This window comes from Oncorhynchus mykiss, chromosome 28 (assembly GCF_057628025.1).
Source record: "Oncorhynchus mykiss isolate SJ-2025 chromosome 28, ASM5762802v1, whole genome shotgun sequence".
NCBI lineage: Eukaryota > Metazoa > Chordata > Actinopteri > Salmoniformes > Salmonidae > Oncorhynchus > Oncorhynchus mykiss.
In genome coordinates this window covers 9,888,467-9,914,360 of record NC_143049.1, presented here as the reverse complement: position 1 = coordinate 9,914,360, position 25,894 = coordinate 9,888,467, and the positions used below count along the sequence as shown (strand labels likewise).

Sequence of the window (25,894 nt, the reverse complement as noted above, 5' to 3'; positions counted from 1 at the left end):
AAACCTTCCATGCGTTTATCTTGGATAGTTTATCAAGGACGTTTTATGGAGTTGCATGGTGACCTTGCCTAACTATGGCATCTTATTACCATGGAATAATAATGTGGCCTCCCACTCCCTGCTGGTGAGAGCTTTAGACGTACCGGGCCAGAGACTGTGTGTGTGTGTAGAGGTGTTCTATAGGACCTGTCATAGAGTATGACTCCAAGGAATAACCCTCCTTTGGAGTCTTTGTTGAAGGACAGAAATCACAGCTGTCACAGTCGTAAAGCTGGACACGGGCCCCGACTGTGATGTGGAGAGGGGTTTGTGTGTGTGCGTGTGTGTGTGTGTGTGTGTGTGTGCGTACGTGCGTGCACGCGTAAGCAATGGGTGGGTGGGGGTACGCTGGCAATCAAAGGGCTCAGTGTGTGGGGACCAGGACCTTGTCAATCAAGCAGTTCAGTAAAAGAAAGTGAGCGCAGGGAGACTGGAGAGGAGTCAAGTTCACCAATAACTCTTAAACTAACAAAGAGGCTGGCGAGAGTGAAAGTGAGCGCGAGAGAGGGTGTGCCTGCAATGAAGACAGAGGGAGATGGAGACTGCAGTAGAATGCCGTCTAGCTTGGATTATAGGGTATTTCAAAAAAAAAAATACTCACCCATAGTCTACCTGTGTACAACTATGCATTATAAAACACATATTCTCACTGAAATAGGTTATTTTGTCTCGGCCGGACCACGTACCCCTCCTTCTGTTGGACTTGCCGCCCATTTCAGCTCGCCAGGAACTGTCCTTGTGTCCAGTAACGTCTCTGAAACACACAGTTACAAACAGGTACGGAAGGTGATTTCCACTTTCCATTGGCAGTACACTCCTAGGCTCAAGAAGAACCCGTACATACTGTATTCATACAGATGCAGATATGGAAAGAAAATGATAAGATTGATAAAATATCACAAACAGACAGACTATCTCAAATATACTGGAACGAATGTATAGATTTTGGGCTAAACTTTACACATATAGCTCGCCCATGACACTGTGTTGGGATTAACTAGTGCCCCTGTACATTGTTTTATTTAACCTGTATTTAACTAGGCAGGTCAGTTATTTAAGAACAAATTGTTTTTTTTACAATGACAGCCTACACCGGCAAAACACAGACGACGCTGGGCCAATTGCGCGACTCCCAGTCAATGCCGGTTGTGATACATCCTGGATTCAAACCTGGGTGTCTGTAGTGACACCTGAAGCAATGAGATGCAGTGCCTTAGACCACTGCGCCACTCGGGAGCTCCAACATTGACTCTGTACCGGTTTGCCCTATATATAGCCTTGCTATTGTTATTTTACTGCTACTCTTTAATTATTTGTTACTATAATTTCTTATTTTTTACTTAAACCTGCATTGTTAGTTAAGGGCTTGTAAGTAAGATTTTCACTGTAAGGTCTGTATTCGGCGCATGTGACAAATACAATTTGATTTGATTTGGGATAAAAACCCGTAGCGCAAAGGCCGTAGGTCACTGCTGAAACCGAAAATGCTTTGACGTTTTACTTGTTAGAAATGTGACATTTGTCAGAATCTGGAGGTTTCATTTGTTCCCCTGTTCAAACTGCTTTCGGCTGAGCAGGCTACTGACTGCATAACATTGAAATTCAGCTAAAATGATAAAGAAAGATAGTTTGGGAGGCAACCACATACATTTTTTGGATTGCAGTGATTGCGATTATCATTCATCATTCTAAGCTTGTGAAACAAATTGTTGGATAAAAGTCAAATGAAAGAGGAACAACTGTATGTACATACTTGAACTCCAAGTATGTAACTTGCGAAATAAGAAACAGCAGTTTCCAATAGTGCCCGAATATGAAGGGAAAAACGGACCCTCAATTAAGACACGTTAAGTAGCCTAACCAAATATTTCGGAGAATCGTACCCTCCCTTATGCCTAAACAATTGCAAAACACTGATTTCCTTACCTTCGTTAGGCGGATACACTCGAGCGGTGGAAATAAGTGTAAACATCCATATGAACGCACAAGTTGTTTTGCAAAAACTCGCAGCCATTTGTGCTGTATGGAAGTGTCTCCGTTTAGCTCCGCGCATCCCTGTCGGAAAACTGTGTGTGTGTGTGTGTGTGGGAATGATATACTTGGAACGCTGTGGGCAAAAGGAGGTCCTCTCTCGCTCCCTCTGACGCAGTTGAAGGTATCTTCTCTTCTCTGGTCAGTGGTATCTCGCTGGCATAGGGTGTACGTGTTTGTCAACGTGTGAGTTGTTATATGTCATATGTGTAGATTATGTTGTAATGTCTGCGTGTTTTTACTGTTTTACCTGTGCTCCTAGCAATTAAGTCACTGACAGTCGTGTGACAACATCACACTAAGCCCGCGTCATTGATTCGTCATGATGAGCCAATTTAACGTGATCGTTTCGATAAATCAACAGACAAGCTTTTAACGAAACATGTGTAGTATGTGACAAATAGGACTAATTTAAGATAGAAAACTGTTTATAGATTGAAACAAAAGTGATAGATAAAATAGTGTGCTGTTGGCTATATATTGTCGCTTTGGAACTGGGAACACATCAAATATGAAGGTCACTTCCCACTGGGCAAATCCTGGTTGAACCAACATTGTTTCCACGTTATTTCAAGCCAAAGAAATATATGTGATGACATTTAGTCAACGTGAGAAACTGTTTCGATTTGCTTAAAGTAACCAATTGAAGGGCATTTCGTATTTTTTCACCCAACTGTTAACCTAAATCCAATGGCATAATTACATTTTTTTGTTGATTTCACATTGAATTCATGTTAGTTGAAATGTAAATCAAAACTAGACGTTGAACTGACATTCGTCCCAGTCTGTAGGTTGTTTGTTGCTTGCTGCATTTACAATGCCTCACTGACAAGGATGCAGGAAAAACAAGAGGGAGATAGCGCCCCCTGTCTTTAGCTCATATCTCTCTCTCTCTACCTGACGCTCTTCCATTGGGAGTGAGATCTGGGGTGATGCTGATGAATCTCAATAGCCTAAGGCCAGGGTTGGGTAGGTTCCTTTCTTAATGTAATCAGTTACTGCTACTAGTTATCTGTCCAAAAATTGTGATCAAAAACGTAACTTTTGGATTACCCAAATTCAGCAATGCAATCTAATTACGTCAGGTTGTGGTTCGATCGATGGGCCAGTAACCAAAAGATTGCTGAATCAAATCCCCGAGCTGACAAGGTAAAAATCTGTTGTCCTGCCCCTGAACACGACAGTTAACTCGTATGCTGCCATTGTAAATAAGAATGTATTCCTAACTGACTTGCCTGGTTAAATAAAGGTAGAGTAACATTTAGTTACTTTGAGATGACTTTCCCCTTTAAGAGGCAAGAAGACAAAAATGTATGTTACCAATGGAACGACATCTAAATGTAATTTTATGGGTTGGTTATGTAGGATCCTTCTAAAACCTTTTCTTTCTAATACATATAATAATAATAATATTACATTATATCTTCACTTTAATGTATATAATTTATAAATCCCAAAATAGATGTAGCAACTACAGATTGCCCCTTTAAGGCTATCAAAAGTGTGCGAGTTTGAACATGTGTCCATTAGGCCAATGGAAATAGATTGAGCAATAAAAGCTCCACTTTTATTTCATAGGCTGGGATCCGCAATATGCAGCTGTTGCAAGAGCACATTTTTTTCACTGGTTGTCCACTGGTTTCAAAAACAATGATTTATAAGCAGCTTGAACATGCTGAATTCAACCATTATTGGGTTCAAATACACATTTAGATTTGTGATCAGCCATCCACAACAACCCACAATCTGCGTAAGGCGCAAATAGTTAAATGAGAGAGCAGCAGTGTGATTCACATCAATGCACTTTGTAAATATCAGGAATAAGTGATATCCGTATCGCCGTAGTCTACATCACTGCTGACATCCTTACCGCCAAGCGTTTATTCAAGTTGGATAATCTTAGGATGCCGACAGCAGTCGCACCATTGGAAGACATAGCTTGGACTGTAGCCTACAAAAGCCTATTCCTGCTATTGTTACACGATCCGTCAAACCCATTAGTTGTGTCGTCATAGTGGTCTCTGACTTGTGGTCAGACTCGTTCAGCTGGAACAAACTTACACTTGCACCACCTTTTTTCAATGTTGATTTGAATGTCATTGAGAAAACAGAGAAGTGTCAAATATTTTTTTCTCCCCAAATATCCTTTCTGAGTTTAAAAGTAATCCTCAAAGAAATCATCTAGTTTTTCAAAAGTATCTGTAATCCGGCTACAGTGTTTTTACGGGTAACGTAACGGATTACAGTTACATATTTGTTGTAATCCCTTACATGTAACAGATGACATGTAATCCATTACTCCCCAACCCTGCCTAAGGCTATGGACAACTACACAATAAGAACAGTGACACTGTCAACATAAAAAAAGGTCTGAATACCAGAAACGTTGCCGTAACGGGACACGCGCACCACCGTGCCACAACGATCCAGACCTCTTGGCAAAGGTCATACTATGCTTACATCTACCGTATACAGGTAGTCCCCCGAGGCAGGCACGCACCGCAGCCATTATTACACACTCTGTTCGGAAAAAAAGTCGGACTCCATCCTGTGCAGGCTGTAAAAGCTTCGAGGAAGAACAAAGAGAGGGGTCTGCGGTCCTCCCACACCTTCTCTCTCTCAATGGAGTGGCTGCACAAAGCAGCACAGTGGATGTCTCTTAAGAGAAGAGACACAGGTCTTTTACTATAGCCTGTTACAGCTGTTTATCCCAACCCCGACTTGGTAGTCCACGATCTTTAATTCCGTCCTGTCCACGTCTAATATTGCTTTCGACCGGGTCACGCGAGTTGCATGTGGTTTGTTAAGAGCTCTACCTAGGGAGTTTGCGATGTCGACCAGAGGCCTTTTGTCACATTGAAACGTGTTCAACCTCGAGTGAGAGTGTGTAACTTTTGTGCTGACCTCAATTTAGAGACAGAGGGAGAATTTATTGTGTGTGAGACCTGTATATGTGAATTGCATGTGTGTTCGCCATAGACTTTCCATCTCGTTGCATGGGGCCATTCTCAGGTCCGGGCGGGGCCCTTAGTACAGGGTGCTGTGTGTTTGTGTTTCTCCAGGGTCCTATTCTGAACGCCTTTGTGTCATTTCGGTTGCTCAGGCGAAACCATCCCGTCCCCCATAATGCACCATAATGGAACCAGGAAGAGCATCTGGTGCTTTGAGACCGAAACCCATCGCCTCACATCGACCCGTCACTCACCGCCGCAGACCATAATGCCGTTTTCACCACCTCATTTTCCTCCAAACCCACGACAGACTGCGCATTCACAAAGACCCAATTAGCCGAGAGCGGGTGGCAGCTTCGCTGTGGAGTCGGTGTCCAATCACATCGAGCCGTGGAGGGCAGGGGCCTATCGAACGCGGGTGCCAGTGGGCAGACCCTCGCCGCGGGTCGGAGGTGACACAGTGACATTATGGAGTTGCAGGCCGTTGTTCAGGCTCGTTTGTGTCAGTGTAGTTTTGATTGATGACCGTCGAGATGGTGTTCCCATTCTCCTGTGGGATTCCCAGATCTGAAGAGTGAACTCCCACTGCGGCCCCGAGCCTTCGGCCCCCACACACATGTTTTGTTCCTATAGGGCCCCAGATGGCTCCTACTGCCCACACATCTATATTGTGTGTGTGTGTGTGAGCACCCCTTAACCCCTAGGGATACCTTACCTTCCCCTAATTACTAGAAAGCCTAAACCCACCAAACCCACTAACCCCCAGAAGAGCTCCTGAAGCCACAGTGAAGTCATCTTGGCCCTCTCCAAACCCCCTCCTCAAATCACCAACTAACTCCTCATGCCTCCCACAGACACCATCGGGTACTCGTCATAGAAGTAGTGATAAAAGGAGTCATGGGGAGAAGTTCACAGAAGGACCCTTTAATAGTGTGACAAATATATGTCTAACTGCTTTGTAGACACATTGCTGAGAAGGATAGGGGGATGCTTGTGTATGGAGATATGTTGGACATGTGTTGTGTGTGTAAGGAGCTCGGGCAACAAGATATTTTCAAATAGCATGTCTCACTCTCGCTTGCCCTCTCTCTCTCTCTCTCTCTCTCTCTGTGTTAGAAACACAATGGTCAGTTCACAGTGATCCAGTTGGTGGGCATGCTGCGTGGCATCGCGTCGGGCATGAAGTACCTGTCTGATATCATCTACGTTCACCAAGACCTGGCCGCCCGCAACATCCTGGTCAACAGCAACCTGGTCTCTCTCTCTCTTTCTCTCTCTCTCTCTCTCTCTCTCTCTCAGTGTGTGTGTGTGTATGTATGTATGTATGTATGTATGTATGTATGTATGTATGTATGTATGTATGTATGTATGTGTGTATGTGTATGTATGTATGTATGAGCTGCAGGTCTGGTAAAGGCTCCAGGGATGTAAAAGATATGTGGGTGGTTAAGACAGAAGAACAAAGGAGGAGAAGAAGAGGACAGAAGTGTTGCTAGTGGAGCTTCTGTATGGGGCCTTTCAAAAACCTCCTCATATATCACGTGCACTCCACGAACAAGAGTACGGGTTAACAGAGAGCGCAATCTGTGCTATTATATTGGGGCTCAAACATAGAAAGAGGGTAGCAGATATTTGTGTGTGTGTGTATGTTCACGCGTGTGTCCAGAGCCCACAGTTAACGGAGCATCATTAACATGCCTGAGGCGTAGTGGCGAGACCTAGGGATCGCTAGCATCTGTCACACCACTCTGAGGGAGCACAGACACACACACACGCATGAGTGTACACACAGCTGACGTGATTCCACTGAGCCACCGGCTGCTCTGAGGGAGGGCTGGGGGAGAGTTGGCGGAATAAGACTCCAGGTGCATCAAGTCTAGCATGATGGTCCTCTCCTCTCTTTTCCTTCATATGCTCTGATGAAAGGACTAAAGAGGTCAAATCCCCTTGCAATCCTCTGCCATAATGTATCTGCTGGCATTTATCTGTTAAGCATTTGTGTGTGTGTGTTTGTGTGTGTGTGTGTGTGTGTGCGTGTGTGTGTGTGTGTGTGTGCGTGTGCGTGTGTGTGTGTGTGTGAAAAAAGGTTTAAGTTGCCAACAGAGGAAGAAGGAGGCAGCAGAAGATGTCGTCAGTAAACCCAGGAGTGTGTGTCCTTTTATTTGTTTGCTTACTTTGACACTAAAAGAACACAGCCAGGGAACCTCTCGCCTCTTTAATTCTCCTCCTCTCCCCCCTCCCTCTCGTTCTATTGCTGTCTTTCCTTGTTAGCATGTGGTAGAAAGATAACTTTTTACACGTTCATCTATGTGTGGGTATCTGTGAGTGCGTGAATCAGTGTGTGCGGTTATGTAAAGTGAAGTGATATGATGCAGAACACGTTTGTTCTCTCCATCCATCCATCTGTTGTGCTGGCGTCTTGTTGGCGGCTCGCTCCTCAGGAACAGGGGAACACTTTCTCCCTCTCTCCAACTGGTACACTAAGGCAGAATGAACAGATCACTGCAGTCCCAAGGGAAAGAGAGAGATGGGTAGAGTGAGTGAGAAAATTGAGAGAGAGAGAAAGAGAGAGAGAGAGGCAGTGAGTGACTGGGAAAGAAAGATAGGAAAAAGAGAGAGTGCTGTGGGGTGGTGGTAGATTCCATGGTGGCCTTGGTTTTTGTCTGTCTGTCAGCACAGTCTGCGACGCACACTCTCAGGTCACCTGGTGACCCCGCAGGCTCCATCCTGCCTCTCACCCCACGCATGTGTGTGTGTGTGCGTGTTTGTATGTGTACGTTTGACCAAACCACACCTCTCAACATCTCCCTCTCTCGCACACCCTGAGGTCTCCGACACGACTCACATGGTTATATATAACCAACCACTAATAGTTCCAAAGTGTGTGCGTTTGTGTGAGCGTGTCCTTACTTCCAGAGGGAATGTACTATGATTCTCATCCGTCTTGGTAGTTTGTGTCGCTCTGTTGATGGATGATATTCATCAAGGAAAAAGGCTTAGGGCTAACCACTATTCCACAGCCATTAATTATGTCAGTCAAGAGGATGCTCCGCTGTATGTGTGCGTGTGACTTTCTAGAATGAGAATCATTGTAATCTAGTATCTAAATCGTTGCTGGTAATTCACACTTAATGACACAGTACTTGTTCAATTGGAGAGGACTCGAGGAGCACGAGCTTCTACTGAAAGTTTTAAGGCAACGCCTTTGCAGCTTCTGTTGCCCCACAGCCCAGGCAGGAGAGAGGTGACCAGAGGACACAGTGTGTGGGTGGGCAACTCAAAGGGACTCCCTCCCGCCTTTTCCACCATTTTGGGAGGGCGAGTGGGAGAGAGGCCCAAGGCAAGACATATGTGGACAGGGAAGACTTTCTTTCTTGCTCTCTCTCTCTCTCTCTCACACTCACACACACACACACACACACACACACACACACACGTGTTTGCTTATGCAAAACATTTCGCTCTTTTGTGTTGGACAACATTCACGCTGAACTCAAACACAGATCACCACTCACATGCCACTGTATAGGAGCACCACTACATAAACACAGACTCACTTACCACTGTTACTGAAAACAAACACATGATTACAGGGCACAAGAGCCACAATAAATCAAAGTGGCAGAGGATGCGGGGAAAGAGGAGGGGAGAAAGAGAGAGAGAGAGAGAGAGGAAGAGTGAGTGAGCAAAAGAGATGAAAGGTGTCTTCTCAGAGAAGGATCCCTCTGTAGATGTCTCTTTGAGTGAGCACGGGGAAGGAAACAAAGGGAACTGTGTTATGAGGGAGATTACTTGGGGATTAGATGTAAACAGATGATTGCACATGTCAGGCCCTTGTTGCACTGATGAGACAGGATAGACACACACACACACACACACACACACACACACACTACAAAGCAGCTCTACACCAGCCCTCTGTTAACAAAGCATTAACTTGGGTATTACATAGCAAATCTTTGAGAGCAGAAAGGAGAGAAGAGGAGACCGAAAATAAGGAAGAGAACAGTGGACTCTCCCAACAGGAAGTTGGTTTTGAGATCCGTCACTCGTCACCTTTGACTTCCTGTCTCTGTCTGTTGACAGCCCCCTCCGCCATGTTTGTTCTTTCACACCAACTAACAACACTCACACACATGCAGGAGGAGGGTGAAGGAGGGAAGTGTCAAATAACCAATCATCACTTCTTTCTTTGCCTTCTTTATCTCTCAGTTATTCAAGGATGAGAGGACAACAAGGCCCTGTGTTTTGCATGGCAAAGAGAGAGAGACAGACATGGAGAGACAAACACCAAGATAGACCAACTCACGGAAATTTCCTCTGAACCTACTTGATTCATTTGACTTTCTATAGGTGTTATTCACCATCTTCTACTGGCTGATTCTAACCCAAACCTGGGAGCTCCGGGTTCAAGGTTACGTCTATTGGTTTGTGCTACACTTAGACCTCCCCACCATGTTTTCATTCCTTCTCTCTCTGCCTAAACTGAGGATGATCAAAGCATGGGTCTGTCTGACACATCTCCAGGACTGGGCTCATCAAAGTCAATGATAGTCTACAGATCAACTGGAAGGCTTGCTCTGATTCCACTGCATTCTGGAGATAGAGTTTATCAGTCTGTACCAAAGGACTGAGACTTCGGGGGTCACCAGGGTCAGAGATAGCTGACTGGAGTATACTAAAAGACTCCTAGGTGTGGGGGATGCACAAGGTCAAAGACTGCTGGACAATGAACACCAGAGCCAGTTAAAGACTGCTGGACAATGAACACCAGAGCCAGTTAAAGACTGCCGGACAATGAACACTAGAGCCAGTCAGTGCAGATATGACACAGACAGACATGAGAGGGTCAGACAGAGACCAAGAGCTTGCATATGTGCCTATAAATGATTTATACATACACTACATGACTGCCACCGCACCTCCATTTTACTACTCCCCCACAATTGTAAAAAAGATTTTGGATTTATTGATGTCTACATTCATTTTTACCATGTTTATTATATTACAGACAACTTAATGCACACTTTTAAATGACATTGTGTGAGTTAAACATACAAATATATATATTTTTTTGTTGTTGAGAGTACTTATGTTACTGTCCCCACAACAACCAAATAATACTTAAATACATGTTATTGCGTCCTTGAAACATTGAATTGAAATACTGTACATTCCTATGGAGGACTGCTTCTTCTGAGGAGTACCAATATGGCCGACGGGAGGCTTCAAAGCTTCTCATTGGCCAATACATAGCAAATTGCAATCTAGTGTTTATGTACATCATTGATGTCTACTGACAAATCTAACAACACAGAATGGAATGAGATTATACTAAATCTATTCATGCAGATGACATGTATTTAAATGTTAATTACTGTACCATATCCCCCTCCACTGGTTATGATTAAAACTACAACATTGACAAAAAGGCTGTGGAGTGTGGGTGTGGGTGGTGGGTGAGTGAAAACCTTGAGATGAGTGTGTCAACATCCTACCTAAGGGCACCGTGAGCCACGCATTCAGACATCGCTGAGAAATTCTGATCTTGTTTAAAACAGAAGCATGCACCCCTTCCTCCACATCAGCACTCTGTGGTGACAGTTTATGGATGGCAATGCACCATTTCAGAGTACACAAATTCAACGGCTGATATAGATATTTCAGCAAAGAAATATGATCTTATGTGAGAGACCGTTAGACAATCTCTAACTTTTCCTTTGAACTTTTCGATATCAGAAGAGGCATTTGTAGAAGGTCAACACATTATAATAGCCATATCTAGGAAAACCAAAGTTCCGAAAGGCTGGTAATAGGAGGTCGTACAATACGTTTTGTAGTGAATCATATGTTGATGATTTAAAGAATATTTGCTGGTCTGTGGTGTGTAATGAGGAGCAACCAGACGCACATTGGCACATTTGTGAAATTGCTTATTCCAGTTACTAACAAGTTAAAAAATGACTGTAAAAAGGGTTCAATCCCCTTGGATTGATGAGGAATTGAAAAATGTTATGGTTGAGAGGGATGAGGCAAAAGGTATGGCAAATAAGTTTGGCAGCCCAACTGATTGGCAAACGTATTGCAAATTGAGAAATCATGTGACTAAACGAAAACTAACTATACTATGAAACAAAGATACATGATATAAAGAATGATAGTAAAAACCTTTGGGGCACCTTGAATTACATTTTGGGGAAAAAAAGCCAACTCGGCTCCATCATTCATTGAACCATCAGATGGCTCATTCATCACAAAGCCTGCTGATATTGCCAACTACTTTTCATTGGCAAGATAAGTAAACTTAGGGATGACATACCAGCAACAAACGCTGACACTACACATCCTCTTATATTGGACCAAATTATGAAAGACAAGAATTGTAGTTTTGAATTCCATAAAGTCAGTGTGGAAGAGGTGAAAACTGTTTTGTTGTCTATCAACAATGACAAGCCACGAGGTCTGACGATCTGAATGGATAATTACTGAGGATAATAGCAGACGATATTGGCACTCTTATTTGCCACATCTTCAATTTAAGCCTACGAGAAAGTGTGTGCCCTCAGGCCTGGAGGGAGGCTAAAGTCATTCCGCTACCTAATAGTAAAGCCCCCTTTACTGGCTCAAATAGCCGACCAATCAGCCGGCTATCAATCCTGGAAAAAACAGTGTTTGACCAGATACAATGCTATTTTACAGTAAAGCACACTCACAGCCTCGCCTTGTTGGGGCAGGAAGTCCAAATAAGGCTTGGGTGTGGAGCCAGGGGGCTGCAAGATATCTCCCCTCAATAACCACTCCCCTCACCTCTCCCTGCCATCTGCCACAGCATTCTTTAACTTAGGGCTAGGCCCCTTTTTCTCTCCACTTCCTGCCTGAATGACGTGCCCAAAGTAAACTGCCTGTAGCTCAGGCCCTGAAGCCAGGATATTCATGTAATTGGTACCATTGGAAAGAAAACACTTTGAAGTTTCTAGAAATGTATAATGTAGGAGAATATAACACAATAGATATGGTAGGAGAAAATCCAAAGAAAAACCAACTAGATTTAAAAATAAATAATAATGTTTAGAGACCATCCTCTTAGAAATGCAAGAGAAAGGTCATATTGAAAATTAGCTCCCTGGATGCAATTTCTATGGCTTCCACAATGTGTCAGTTGTCTATGTTCAAGGTTTCAGGCTTGTAACTTAAAAAAAAAGAAGAAATGTCAGTTTTAGTAGAAGGACACAGTCTTGGAAATTCTTGATTGCGTGCGCCATGAAGACATTATGGGCCTGCTAAAATCGGTTTCCTATTGAACATACTTCTTTCCTAAATAAATATTACAGTTTGATTACATTTTAGGGTATCTGAGGAGTAAATATAAATGTATTTTGACTTGTTGAAACAAAGTTTAGGGGTAGATTTTTGGATTCCTTTCTCTGCAAGTTGAATGAGTGGATTACTCAAATCGATGGCGCCAACTAAACAGACTTTTTGGGATATAAAGAAGGATTTTATCTAACAAAACGGCACTACATGTTATAGTTGGGACACTTTGGATGACAAATCAAAGGAATATTCTCAAAAAGTAAGTGAATATTTCATTGTTATTTGTGAATGTATGAAACCTGTACCTGTGGAAAAATATTTTGATGTCGAGTGCCGTCCTCAAACAATCGCATGGCATGCTTTCGCTGTACTAGCTACTATAAATCGGACAACGCAGTTAGATTAGCAAGTATTTAAGCATTCAGCCGATATATGACACTTAAATGTACATAAATGTTTAAAATCCATAATATTTATGATTGTTTATTTGAATTGCGCGCCCTCCAGTTTCACTGGTAGTTGTCCCGCTAGCGGGACACCAATCCTTAAGAAGTTTAAATGGAAGCCTCTCAAACATAATCCAGGTAGAATCAGGAATTCCCCAGGGTAGCTGTTTAGGCCCTTTGCGTTTTCAATCTTTACTAACGACATGCCACTAACTTTGAGTAATGTATGCTGATGACTTAACACTATACACGTCAGCTAAAAAACTGAAATGAAACTGAAATGACTAACATTTAACAAAGAGTTGCAGTTAGTTTCAGAGTGGGTGGCAAGGAAAAAGTTAGCTCTAAACATTTCTTAAACTTAAAGCATTGTATTTGGGACAAATCATTCACTAAATCCTAAACCTCAACTAAAACTTGTAATAAATCATGTGGAAATTGAGCAAGTTGAGATGACTAAACTGCTTGGAGTAACTCTGGATTGTAAACTGTCATGGTCAAAGCATATTGATACAACAGTAGCTAAGATGGGGAGAAGTATGTCCACAATAAAGCACTGCTCTGTCTTCTTAACAACACTATCAACAAGGCAGGTCCTACAGACCCTAGTTTTGTTGCACCTTGACTACTGTTCAGTCTTGTGGTCAGGTGCCACAAAAAATGACTTACCGTAGATTGGCAATTGGCTTAGAAGAGGGCAGCACGGCTGGTCCTTGGATGTACACAGAGAGCTAATATTAACGTCAGTCTCTCCTGTCTCATAGTGGAGAAGAGATTAACTTCATCACTACTTGTATTTATGTATTGACATGTTGAATGCACTGAGCTGTCTATTTGAACTACTGGCACACAGCTCGGACCCCCATGAATACCCCACAAGACATGCCACAAGAGGTCTCTTCACAGTCCCCAAGTCCAGAAGAGACTATGGGAGGCACACAGTACTACATAGAGCCGTGACTATATGGAACTTTTTTCCACATCAAGGAACTGATGCAAGCAGTAAAATTAGATTTAATAAACAGATTCAAAAACACCTTATGGAACAGCGGGGACTGTGAAGCAACACATATAGGCACAGACACATGCATACACACACACGCACGCACGCACACACACTCATGATAACATACATGCACATGGATTTTGTACTGTAGATATGTGGTAGTGGTGGAGTAGGGGCCTGAGGGCACACAGTGTGTTGTGAAATCTGGGAATGTGTTATAATGTTTTTCAAATTGTATAAATTGGCTTAATTTTGCTGGACCCCAGGAAGAGCTGCCAAGGCAGCAGCTAACACTGTCACTCCCCCGCTAATATGTTGTTCGATTGGAGTATTACTAAAATACTTTATGTGAAAAACACAATGTAGCTGACCCAAAATCAATAGGCTACTTCTCAGAAATCTGTATGTGGATGGCTTTTCAATAGCAGCTGCATATATATTGGAAAGTTTAAAGTGGCTTAAATTGATGACAAAAAAGCATTTGAAAATTGTCATAGTTGCCACAGGAGTAGCAAATGCTGAGTTCTATTAAACTATTATTGATTTGAGCTTTTATCAATTGATTTGAAGCTATTAAGCCATATTCAACTGTTCAAAAATGTACTTGAAACATGCACTTTTTATTGATCTTCGGTAGTTAGGCCACATATATTCTGCTGCACCAGATTCTGGGCTCAATCGAACCCACATAGTTGTATTTACCCACTAGCTATTTTTCTCATGGCATTTGTTATTGAGACTAATGTTCAGTGCTGCATGACAACACAATAATAGCATTTATTTTATCTAGGTCAGGTGATCTGGGTTTGCTCTTGTCAGCTTTCTGCAGGAACCACTAAATAGGTCACGGTACAGACGAGGGGTTTTTGACAACCTGCTATTGTTTCATAACTTCACCACAAACACTCTCATACAGGGGAGGCTGCCTCATAATAATGGCTGGGACGGAACGGCATCAAACCGGAAACCATGTGTTTGGTACCATTCCATCTACTCCGCTCCAGCCATCACCACAAGCCTGTTCTCTCCAATGTTTTTATTTTATTTAACCTTTATTTAACAGGGCAAGTCAGTTAAGAACAAATTCTGATTTACAACGATGGCCTACTGGGGAACAGTGGGTTAACTGCCTGGTTCAGAACAACAGATGTTTGACCTTGTCACCTCAGGGATTTGATTCAGCAACCTTTTGGTTACTGGCCCAACACTCCAACCACTAGGCTACCTGCCACACTAAGGTGTCACCAACCTCCTGTGCCCTCATTATATTATTACTGACTATTCTGAGCTTGTAAAAGATGCTGGACTCATCAGACATGATAGCCAAACACCTTTTTTTATGCCAATGTGGGGTGATGTTGCTCTGTTTGGGAAAAGTCGAGGGGAGCCTGAGTTGGCCTTGAGCCTGCAGAAGTCCCTAGATTTGTACGGTCACTACTGTATGCATATCAGTCAAAACACATACCATTCAAGCAACATTAGGTGTGGACCTATGATATGACCGTAACCAGGTTATACGACTGAGAACAAATTAGCGACAACCAGTGCAACAACTGATATAGGCCTGAAACTAAACGGGTCATGGGAACAGGCAATGTTCGCATCTCTGTCAGCCATCGTGCAGAGATGGGCTTCCTGTCCTCAATTTAGAAACCACAGGTTAGGAGTGAAGGACATGATTGACATGTATCAGAATCATCAACAAACACACACTCACATGCACACACCTGTTTGTAGGGGTATATAGGATCAGTCCGTAGGCGTGTTTGGTGTATCTTCTCTAGTCTACCATCACCATGGCTCCCACATACCTGGAGACAATCCTGCTTCTCTGCTGTGTTGGGACCATGTTCAGTTCAACCTCAGCTGCATGTAAGTTTACCTGGTAACCAATTTACCCGTTTAAGAGTTTTGCCCATGTACATGTACCACTTATTTGTTTTACCAATGTCTGATAAGGTCTAGCTGTGAGACCTGCCAACTCTGTTTTGGGGGTCATGTTGGTTAGGTTGGATCAGATTAGAAGACTAGCATTGTAGTTCACAGAATAGATTACAGTGTGTGTGGCATGTGGCTGACTGATGTTTGTGCATGTGTTCAGACGGTCCTAGGAGACTTTACTGTTGTGTGGAGTACCAGGAGAAGCCTATACCCGACCAGCAGATAAAAGGCTACAAACTACAGCGCTCCAAGGAGGTGTGCAACATCGACGCTATCATGTAAGCCCTGAACAAAGTATACACACACACACACACACGCACCGTTACCATAATCTTAGAATGTATGCTCATATTTTGTCATCTCTATGAGGTCAAGGGTATAAACTACAGTCCTTAATTTAAACAATAACAAAGCGGGAACCCGCCTCTGTTTTGGTAAAAAGCTGAGGGAGGGGCCTGGAGAAATATAACCACTCTCAAATTCATAGACAGAGCTATGGACGCAAGGACTGACTATCCACGACATATATATATATATATATATATATATATATATATAAAAAAAGTGGTTTTAACCATGTTGAGGCTATATCGTTTTACATTGTTTACAAACATTGGCGTCAAACACGCCTATGTATGGTGTGTTTTCTGTCGTAGCTTCTACACCTCGAAGAACAAAAAGGTGTGCGCCACAGTTAAGGACGAATGGGTGAGGAAGGCTCTGGCTCGTCTCAGGTACGCAAACACACTTCTCTTAATAAGACCACACATGCTGCCTTTCAACTGGAACACCAGTGTTACACTAGTGTGTACTCCTTGATGTTACACTAGTGTGTACTCCTTGATGTTACACTAGTGTGTACTCCTTGATGTTACACTAGTGTGTACTCCTTGATGTTACACTAGTGTGTACTCCTTGATGTTACACTAGTGTGTACTCCTTGATGTTACACTAGTGTGTACTCCTTGATGTTACACTAGTGTGTACTCCTTGATGTTACACTAGTGTGTACTCCTTGATGTTACACTAGTGTGTACTCCTTGATGTTACACTAGTGTGTACTCCTTGATGTTACACTAGTGTGTACTCCTTGATGTTACACTAGTGTGTACTCCTTGATGTTACACTAGTGTGTACTCCTTGATGTTACACTAGTGTGTACTCCTTGATGTTACACTAGTGTGTACTCCTTGATGTTACACTAGTGTGTACTCCTTGATGTTACACTAGTGTGTACTCCTTGATGTTACACTAGTGTGTACTCCTTGACGTTACACTAAGGATATTGTGTTTCCATAGCTAGTGTTGACAGTGAGGACTTGTGAAGAACAGAATCAACAACCTCTGCACAATCACAACAGTTGCTTTGTGAAGTGTTAAAGTTCACAGTTAGCCCGTGGTATGTAAATGTCAGCTGAAAAGTACCAGTGTCCTGGCTTTGGAAAAATAAAATACACCAAAACCACAAGACTGGATGTCAATCGAACTTGCCGTACAGGTTTTACCCAGTGTCTTCATGTACAAGTGACTGCCTTCTAAAGAAAGAAATTCATGCGAGTCTGCTTCAAAATGTCCTGAGTTTCATGTTCTGTGTCATATGCAGCTCCGAACTGAAGAAGATGTCTAGCAGCAAGACTGTGACGGGAACCCCCCCCACCACCCCGATCTGAAAGGAACATCCAGCCACATCACCAGTAATCCCAAACGTTCAGTAATGTGGTGAAATGATGCAGCTATTATTTGAAATATAATGCATTGCATTAGCTCTGATGTTTGCTGTTGTTGATGACTGTAGTACTCGATTCATGCTTAAGCTTACAGGGGTCCTCTGAATCCACAATATAAGCTAGTAAAGTCAACGGCTTCAATTAATCATATTTTTTTCTACATTTAAATGTTGAACGTTTGTTTCTTTTAAGGTCGGCAGAAATAAAAATTATTTGAGATAATGCCAGCCGTGATTATTTGAGTCACATTACTGTATCACGACTTCAAATGATCACCTGAGACAAACCAAGAGGTTGGGGAAAAATAACTGTATATTTAATCATTTTGAATTATATAAAGCCAATTCATACAATGTCATTTCCTCAAGCCCAGTTAAGGCACAACAAATCCATAATGTCATCAGGAGTGTGTATTTGTGTTTAGAAGACCCCGTAGCACATCTGCTGGAAGGTGTCCATGCGGGCCACTTCACAGATGATGTCACCGGTGGCCGTGTCCTTGTTGTCCTCGCTCTCGAGGGGCTTGGGGACCGGCGTGCCCTGCTTGAGGTCATACATCAGCTGGAGGGGACACAACACAGTTACAACGCAGACCGGTATAATCACAATGTAGGCCGAGACACAAAAGAAAACGGGGACACACTCATCCTCTGTTGTGCAAGACGAGCCAACAAGGTCCGAGTTGGAAGTAGATGCAGAGACTTCCCATCAGCGCCGTTACATGTGCTCTACCTGGAGGTACTCCTCGAAGTTGATGGACTTGTAGTTGTCCTTGTCCGCTCTACTAAACATTTCTTTCCTGGCCTCCATAGTTGATGCATCGTTGACCATGTTCAGAGAAGCGCAACTGTCAGGGGGTAGAGGGAGGTAAGTCTGTGCTCGCAGTAGCCACTTTATTCAAGTGTGATGGTTTAAAACCACGACTCACAATAAGACTACTAGTAGACCTACCTCGTTATTGTAGATGGCATTTGTGTGCGTGTGCTGCCACCTACAGCCCCCTAGGCTTGAGCTAAATACCACCGAGTAGCCACGACATCAAAAGTCACATCGGCATGTACTACGTTCACTCACAACTCGCCGAAGTCCAGCAGGCGGTCTTTGTTGGTGTCAAAAATCTCAAACTGCCGTCTCAGGTTGAGCAGGTCATCAGCTGTCCAGTGGGGGAACTCGTCCTTCAGATCCAACACACTGGTGTTCCAGTCGTAGCTGTACTCTACACGCAGGCAGACATACGGGTTACATTTATAAAAAACACAGCAGGCCAAATAACCCCCACAAGTAGTAAATACTTTCTGAACACACTGTACAGATCCTTTTTGACTTCAGATTGGTGATGTTAGTAGAAAAGTTTATAGGCAACATGATGACACAATATCAATTGCTTAAAACCGATCAATATCTTTGGTTTTGTACTGCTGATTTTTGTCAGGGGCAGCGGGGGGGGGGGGGGGGGGGTCGCAGGACTTAGAACGCAGCTATTATTTGATTTCTCAAATACCACGGATAATTCGGGGACGGTCTCTCTATAAAAGTCGCTGGCCACACACCAATACACGGATATGACATTCAAACTCTCTCTTCAACAGCAACCAACCATTGTCACTGTTGATATCCTATGGCGGATTGTGATTCGTTGAAGTTAACTATCAGAGAAGGTGATTTGTTCCCTCTTACGTGATTGCAGCCTCCCGAAATCAACATCCGCCCATTCCAAAATATAGATAGAAGCCTTCTACAAATTCTCGTCAAACCAACCACGTATAGGTAATTCCAAGTATCCGTACGGCCTTGATGTAATGTACGTTTAAACCAGCACATACTACCCAAACGCTTGGTCCGTTCTATTGATTTCAATGTGTAGTGATATGAGTGATTAACAATGTTACATTACACTTGCCACGTTGGTGACTCACGTCAATCAAAAAGCAAAACAGTTCAAAATGTAGCTCGTCTTCCACGTATTGTCCTCTACCAGGGAAATACAAATGATTCTTGAGTTGTGCTAGTGAACAGAATGTGCAACCTATCCCCTCTCGCTCTATTGAAATCAACTTGATATCGATAGGAGTAATTGACAAAACAGTGGTGTTTCTCTTCGTTTTGGCAACCCCCTTATCAAAAATTCAACACTGAAAAGTAGCTGTCCATCTTCTGCAGGTTGTCCTCTAATCCATGCTGTAAAAAAATATATCCAGTTTCCATGTTTTTTGTTGTTGTTGTTGTTGTGTTAGTTTCAACAGCACGTACAACCTGATTCCCCCCCTGATCAACATGAGTAATATATTGTCACTTTTGTCAAAACAACAGGGGTTTTGGTGCGTGTGTAGTTTACAAGGTGCTTGTTAAAAAAATGATCTAAGTAATATATATTATATTACTATTGTTGCACATGTATGTGTAGATAATACATTTGAATGTTTAGGTTTTCAATATATCAAACTGTTTCTGCATTGTGGTTATTGAATTGGAACTTCAAAACTGTTGTGACTTTGGGCTATTTATTAAAATCGGCTTGTCAACAAGATCAGCAACAGCATCATTTTCAACTAAGGTTTTAGGAATATAAATGGAATTTTAAAAATGAATTAAATCCAAAAACATGCTGTGATTGACTTATTTGATGATATACCAGAATTCACCAACATGGGTTTGCCCTGCCTATGTTAAGATGGAGCATTTGGCTGTTAAGGCTGTATTTCTTCATTCTTTTATAGTCCTTAAAATTTCTCTCATCAAATTATATATCTTTTTCATGATTATTGTATTTATTATATTTGTATTTAACATTTTCTGTGTGTCCCTGATATCACTTTCCACCCTGTTACTTTGTAGTAATTTGTAGTAATTCTCCTTTAAGAAAACAGCCCCTTCTCACAATGACATCAAGTCCAGGAAGTGCCATTATTTTTTGGGTGGAACATTGCTGTGGGGACTTGCTTCCATTCAGCCACATGAGCATTAGTGAGGTCGGGCATTGATGTTGGGCGATTAGGCCTGGCTCACAGTCGGCGTTCCAATTCATTCCAAAGGTGTTTGATAGGGTCGAGGTCAGGGCTCTGTGCAGGCCAGTCAAGTTCTTCCACACCAATCTCTCGACAAACCATTTTGTATGGACCTCGCTTTGTGTGCGGGGGAATTGTCATGCTGAAACCGCAAAGGGACTTCCCCAAAATGTTGCCATGAAGTTGGTGATGGTGAAGCGTGATTCATCACTCCAGAGGCCAATGGCGGCGAGCTTTACAACACTCCAGCCGATGCTTGGCGTTGCGCATGGTAATCTTAGGCTTGTGTGCGGCTGCTCGGCCAAGGAAACCCATTTCATGAAGCTCCAGACGAACAGTTTTTGTGCTGACATTACTTACAGAGGCAGTTTGGAACTCGGTAGTGAGTGTTGCAACCGAGCACAGACTATTTTTACATGCTTCAGCATTCAGTGGTCCCGTTCTGTGAGCTTGTGTGGCCTTACCACTTCGTGGCTGAGCTGTTGTTGCTCCTAGATGTTTCCACTTCACAATAACAGCACTTACAGGTGACCGGGGCAGCTCTAGCAAGGCAGAAATTCGACACACTGACTTGTTGGAAAGGTGTCATCCTATGACAGTGCCACGTTTAAAGTCACTAAGCTCTTCAGTATAAGGCCATTCTACTGCCAATGTTTGGCAATGGAGATTGCATGACTGTGTGCTTGATTTTATACACCTGTCAGCAACGGGTGCTGAAATAGCCAAATCCACTATATACTTTTGTATATATAGTGTATATATATACTCAGTTTGATCTATTTTCCCATGTTTGATGGGATTAGTCTGTTTGTCTAATCCATACAGTTCCACCCTGTTGCTAAATTATAGAGAAAAGTAATCAAATTTAACCGGTTAGCATTATGCAATGACTGTATGTATGGGGTTCATTTTATGCACCTAACAGGGATTTAAGATTATTCAATGATTGTAGTTTTATGCAGCTAACAGGAATTTGTGCCCGAGTTTGAAATATGTTTTTCTTGAAAGTCAAACATTATTTTTTTTTGTATTTAACTATCTTTTACAATGACCTCCTACCTTCCAACCGATTGAGCGCTGCCCTACGGGACTCCCAATCACAGCCAGATGTGAAACAGCCCAGGATCGAACCAGGGTCTGCAGTAACACCTCTAGCACGGAGATGCAGTGCCAAAGACCACCGCGCCACTTGGGAGCCCGAGTATTTCTGATAGGATATTTACAACAAATATTACGAGGTCCAAACTCACTGTCAAATTTGGCGGACTCCTTGATAGAGCGGATCCTCTGTTGGATCATGTCGTATGTGTAGCTCAGGTTAATCTCATGCATTTCCATTGCGAAATTCATCTCGTCGGAGTCTGGTGAGGCGTTGGGAAACAAGAATGGTACACCAGCCATGCACAGGTTATTCATTCAGCATTTGAGCTACTAACGGTTGTTGACGCCATTACCTTCGTTTAGATCAGGATCCACATAACTTTCTGGCTCTTTCACCAGTGGATATGACAACGACATCCCCATCTTGCACACTATGTTACCGTGGCTAGTTTGCACCTGTCAAGAATACAAAAGTACAGTACATTTAGGATAGCAGTTGATTAGCCGCTGGCCAACAGTTCGGCGAGTAACGTTAGCTAGCTAGGTAACGTTACGTTAGCGGTTCCAACTCGTGATTATTTTGCATAATCCTTCGAGTAATTTCGCTCGACTTGTTTACCGAATGACACGAACATCTAACGTAGCTAACTAACGCCATTCAATGTCTCATCAAACCTCCGTGTCACCTCATTTGATAGACAGGCTCCAGGTGAAACGTTAATAATGCCGTTAGCTGGGAAGCAAATGACTAGAAAAGGTCCGTTTGGAGCTTCGGATTTTTTTTGAAAGGAAACGTCCGAATGTCGCGTGTCAAGAGCCAGTGGAGTGCGAGATCGTGCATACATCTAGGAACTTTCTATCCCCCCTTCCATCTACACCAGTGCAGCAGGTCACACAACATGCTGGCTTTCATTTCCGTTTAGGCGTCCAACGTAATTGTATCAACTGTAACGCAAACCCTAGGAGCTGATGGAGCTTCGAAGTCAAGTGTGAAATGAAAGAGATGAAATAAGGAAAGGTCCATACATGTTGAATGTATGTAGCTGCAATGCTAAATTGAATCCGCCCGGTGGCGGCAAGAATCTATAAGTAGAGGCGATTCAGCCAAAATCTGGTTCAGAATGAAGCAATGAATGGGAGTGTGAAGCCACTTAACCCATGCAAATGGAGAATGTACAATACGCAGGACTCATGTTTCTAACGAAATGACTAAGGGGATTGATTATAAGATGGGATAGCAAAGGATTCAGTTGTTTTATTTGGTATAAATACTTGACATAAATTCTTACATCTCCAGTTTATTTCAACTTGAAAATAGGCTGTTGACCTTTGACTTTAAGATGCACATCATATGAATTAACTAAATGTTAATAGCATATAGCAAACTGCAATTCATACAAAGCCATTCAATCTACATATAAAACACCCAATAAATACTTCAACTGGCAATAAATAATAAATACACCAGTTTCTCTCATATTATCTCGATGGCTTTACATGTACCTTCTTTAGCATAAATAATGTAATAGTTTATCCTTTCAATTACAGGTTTAAACAACGCTATCCCTCAAGTTCAGCGAGTGACGATGATGATGATGATGATGGTGAAGAGCGTCCTCTATGGGGATGTGGTGGGGGAGTTGGCGGTGGGGACCTGTGTGTCCAGTGACTTTCTGGCCATCCTAGAAGAAACAGCAGCAAAAGTAAGCATTTCAACTTTCCATCAACCATTTATTTATTTTACATCCAATCTTTTCTCCTATGGCGCTTGTACAGGTCTTTATGCAAGTCACCTACTCTAGCCAGCCATGAAAGTATGTAATCTGTGAATATTACAGGATTAGCCTACAGGGAGTATTACACTATGTATATGAATGAATAGGACTGACTATTGATCACTCATTGGTTATATTGTCGAGGACTTACTCCAGTTGGAAGAATGCTTTTCGAACCCAGGACACTTTCCAATGGCTGCAGATGGTCTCTCCGTTGTCGGTCTCGAAGCTGTGCAGAACACAAGATGACAACATTGAGACAGCTGTCCTACTCTTTTGTCCTAACTCATTCGTCTGTCTGGAGGTTGTAAAAGTGGGCCTTAATACATTATGATTTGTGAAGTTCGGTGTTCTGTTGGGATGGAGAGGTTCTTACATGACAGCGTTGACGCAGGGGAGGGCCTTTTTCTGCAGTCTGGCGCCGATGATGGGAACGGTGATCTTCTGCTTGGAGACCTTTGTGCAACAGTTGTGAACCTTGTTGGCGTCTGAAGAGTTCAAGAAGCATATGTGGTTTAGTACAACATGTTTTAACCCACCACCACCACCACCCCGCTCTAATTTCCTCTAGTACAGCAAATTTGTAATAACTGATTTTATTCCAGAAAATATTGTATTTACAGAGTTTATAAAACACAAAAATAGGGCTAAACCAATAACTTTGCCAAGGGTTTACAGATCTCTTGGCATAATCTTAGTTGTTGGATGAACATATGCAAAGTTGTTGGTTCAAGTCCTGCAAGGGCTATACCCCCCAAATTCACTACAGTAGCAGACTGTACTTACCAGTGTCAGTGGCTGTTAACGAGAGAATGACAGCGAAGAGAGCGAGGCACGCCATTGGTCCGTAGCACAGCTGCATGGTTGCTATGGTGGTGTTCACAACTGTGTTCTTGTCTGATTCAGAAGGCTAGAACCGGCTGGAGGAGAGGAGATGACTGATCTTTCTTGACCAGGTCCTCAGCTTTTAAACCCTAAAATGAGGAACCTGATTCAGTCCGTCCGGATCTGTTTTTTATTTTTTCAGAGCGAGGATGGGGTTGGCAGAGGTCACTGGGGACGGGGGGACACTCATGGGTGCTTCTGCTTAGTCAGACAATTTCCTGCAAAGATTGTGTAATTAGGACCATGGTGTGCTTATTGAATGAAACTCTGAAAAAATGATGGTCAGGCCACTGACTAGATGGATTCAGGCCTATGGATTTCTCTAGTGTTGGAAAATGTAGAATTTATGTTGGATTTAGGTTAGGGGATGGTTCTTTCATGAGCCTTATAGGGACATGAATTTGCACGGGCCTAGTCCATTGAAATGAAACAAACCCAGGGCTAGGGGTGACCAGATTGTGATTTCCACTGTGCTGTGGTAGGTACTTGGGGTGTGTGTGTGTGTATGCACTACTCAAAATGTGTAGAATAGCAGGGAATTAGCAACTTAACAACTGCACATTTTTCTATACTGCCATACGACACTGTATGTATTTGTATGTGTATGTGTGACATGGTGGGGTGGGGTGGGGTGGGGTGACGGGGGCCACAAGTGAGGATGTCAACAGATATGTTTGGGCATGCTGTGAGGTCATGAGATCATGTGCTTGTGACTGCACACATTTCACAGCCCTCCTTCCTCCTCTCCCGCCCTCCCCCCACCCATCCTTCCTCCCACCATCCAGATCGGTCCTTTGCGGTCAGAGCAGGAAACTGAAAAGAGGAAGAAAGAGGGAGAGTTTTCCGTTCCCTGAAACCAAACCAATTCGTTGGCCTAGGGCAGGGAAGGGCAACTTTGATAGGGGTAGGGGACACAAAAAATCAGGGCCAGTCGCTCGCGGGTCTGTGTACCCCCCCCCCCACTATGAGCAAAACATTTCAGTGTCCCTCCTCTTGACAGCTGGGATAAAATATATATATATATATACAGTGGGGCAAAAAAGTATTTAGTCAGCCACCAATTGTGCAAGTTCTCCCACTTAAAAAGATGAGAGAGGCCTGTAATTTTCATCATAGGTACACTTCAACTATGACAGACAAAATGAGAAAAAAAATCCAGAAAATCATATTGTAGGATTTTTAATGAATTCATTTGTAAATTATGGTGGAAAATAAGTATTTGGTCACCTACAAACAAGCAAGATTTCTGGCTCTCACGGACCTGTAACTTCTTCTTAAAGAGGCTCCTCTGTCCTCCACTCGTTACCTGTATTAATGGCACCTGTTTGAACTTGTTATCAGTATAAAAGACACCTGCCCACAACCTCAAACAGTCACACTCCAAACTCCACTATGGTCAAGACCAAAGAGCTGTCAAAGGACACCAGAAACAAAATTGTAGACCTGCACCAGGCTGGGAAGACTGAATCTGCAATAGGTAAGCAGCTTGGTTTGAAGAAATCAACTGTGGGAGCAATTATTAGGAAATGGAAGACATACAAGACCACTGATAATCTCCCTCGATCTGGGGCTCCACGCAAGATCTCACCCTGTGGGGTCAAAATGATCACAAGAACGGTGAGCAAAAATCCCAGAACCACACGGGGGGACCTAGTGAATGACCTGCAGAGAGC

At 42.9% G+C, this 25,894-nt stretch overlaps 4 protein-coding genes across 5 annotated transcripts in view; 1 reads left to right on the top strand and 3 right to left on the bottom strand.

Annotated features, from left to right (window-relative positions):
- The window catches only part of LOC110508457 (ephrin type-A receptor 4), a 47,281-nt gene extending 44,938 nt beyond the window's left edge, over positions 1-2,343 (bottom strand). Inside the window, exons 1-2 of the mRNA XM_036966621.2 lie at positions 1,966-2,343; positions 726-793 (exon numbers count right to left, since the gene is read on the bottom strand). Coding sequence (XP_036822516.1) covers positions 726-793; positions 1,966-2,092 — 195 coding nt within the window. The 5' untranslated portion in view covers positions 2,093-2,343. The remainder of the gene's footprint in view (positions 1-725; positions 794-1,965) is intronic.
- A 13,117-nt stretch (positions 2,344-15,460) lies between these two features.
- Positions 15,461-17,677, top strand: LOC110508456 (C-C motif chemokine 20). The gene is made up of 4 exons (XM_021588982.3): positions 15,461-15,659; positions 15,889-16,006; positions 16,385-16,462; positions 17,332-17,677. Exons 1-4 carry the CDS (start codon positions 15,584-15,586, stop codon positions 17,396-17,398), a joined length of 339 nt encoding a protein of 112 aa, XP_021444657.2. The 5' UTR covers positions 15,461-15,583; the 3' UTR covers positions 17,399-17,677.
- Positions 17,678-17,749: 72 nt separating this feature from the next.
- si:ch211-122l24.6 (uncharacterized) lies at positions 17,750-22,563 on the bottom strand. Of its 2 annotated transcripts, none has more exons than XM_021588979.2 (6): positions 22,248-22,563; positions 21,915-22,017; positions 21,711-21,821; positions 18,530-18,671; positions 18,188-18,302; positions 17,750-18,016 (listed from the first exon to the last, which is right to left on the bottom strand). In XM_021588979.2, the coding sequence occupies exons 1-6, from the start codon at positions 22,404-22,406 to the stop codon at positions 17,876-17,878; spliced, it is 771 nt and encodes a 256-aa protein (XP_021444654.1). In that variant the 5' UTR covers positions 22,407-22,563; the 3' UTR covers positions 17,750-17,875. The 2 variants fall into 2 exon arrangements, with proteins under 2 accessions (XP_021444654.1, XP_090081419.1); XM_090225293.1 differs by having other exon boundaries at positions 22,237-22,350.
- Positions 22,564-23,062: 499 nt separating this feature from the next.
- On the bottom strand, positions 23,063-24,258 carry LOC100136057 (CC chemokine). Its single transcript, NM_001124367.1, is given in 4 exon segments — positions 23,063-23,243; positions 23,488-23,565; positions 23,713-23,824; positions 24,123-24,258. Coding segments are annotated over 4 exon segments (330 nt in total). The 5' UTR covers positions 24,199-24,258; the 3' UTR covers positions 23,063-23,179.
- Positions 24,259-25,894: the final 1,636 nt, after the last annotated feature.

Excerpts from the sequence above, each read along its gene's own strand:
- LOC110508456 (XM_021588982.3), top strand. The coding sequence starts at position 15,584 with ATGGCTCCCACATACCTGGAGACAATCCTGCTTCTCTGCTGTGTTGGG. Across the intron at positions 15,660-15,888 it reads CAGTTCAACCTCAGCTGCAT|ACGGTCCTAGGAGACTTTAC; the intron begins GTAAGTTTACCT and ends GCATGTGTTCAG. Across the intron at positions 16,463-17,331 it reads AAGGCTCTGGCTCGTCTCAG|CTCCGAACTGAAGAAGATGT; the intron begins GTACGCAAACAC and ends TGTCATATGCAG.
- si:ch211-122l24.6 (XM_021588979.2), bottom strand. The coding sequence starts at position 22,406 with ATGTATGCACGATCTCGCACTCCACTGGCTCTTGACACGCGACATTCG. Across the intron at positions 21,822-21,914 it reads GGATCCTGATCTAAACGAAG|ACTCCGACGAGATGAATTTC; the intron begins GTAATGGCGTCA and ends ACGCCTCACCAG. Across the intron at positions 18,303-18,529 it reads CTGCTGGACTTCGGCGAGTT|TTGCGCTTCTCTGAACATGG; the intron begins GTGAGTGAACGT and ends ACCCCCTGACAG.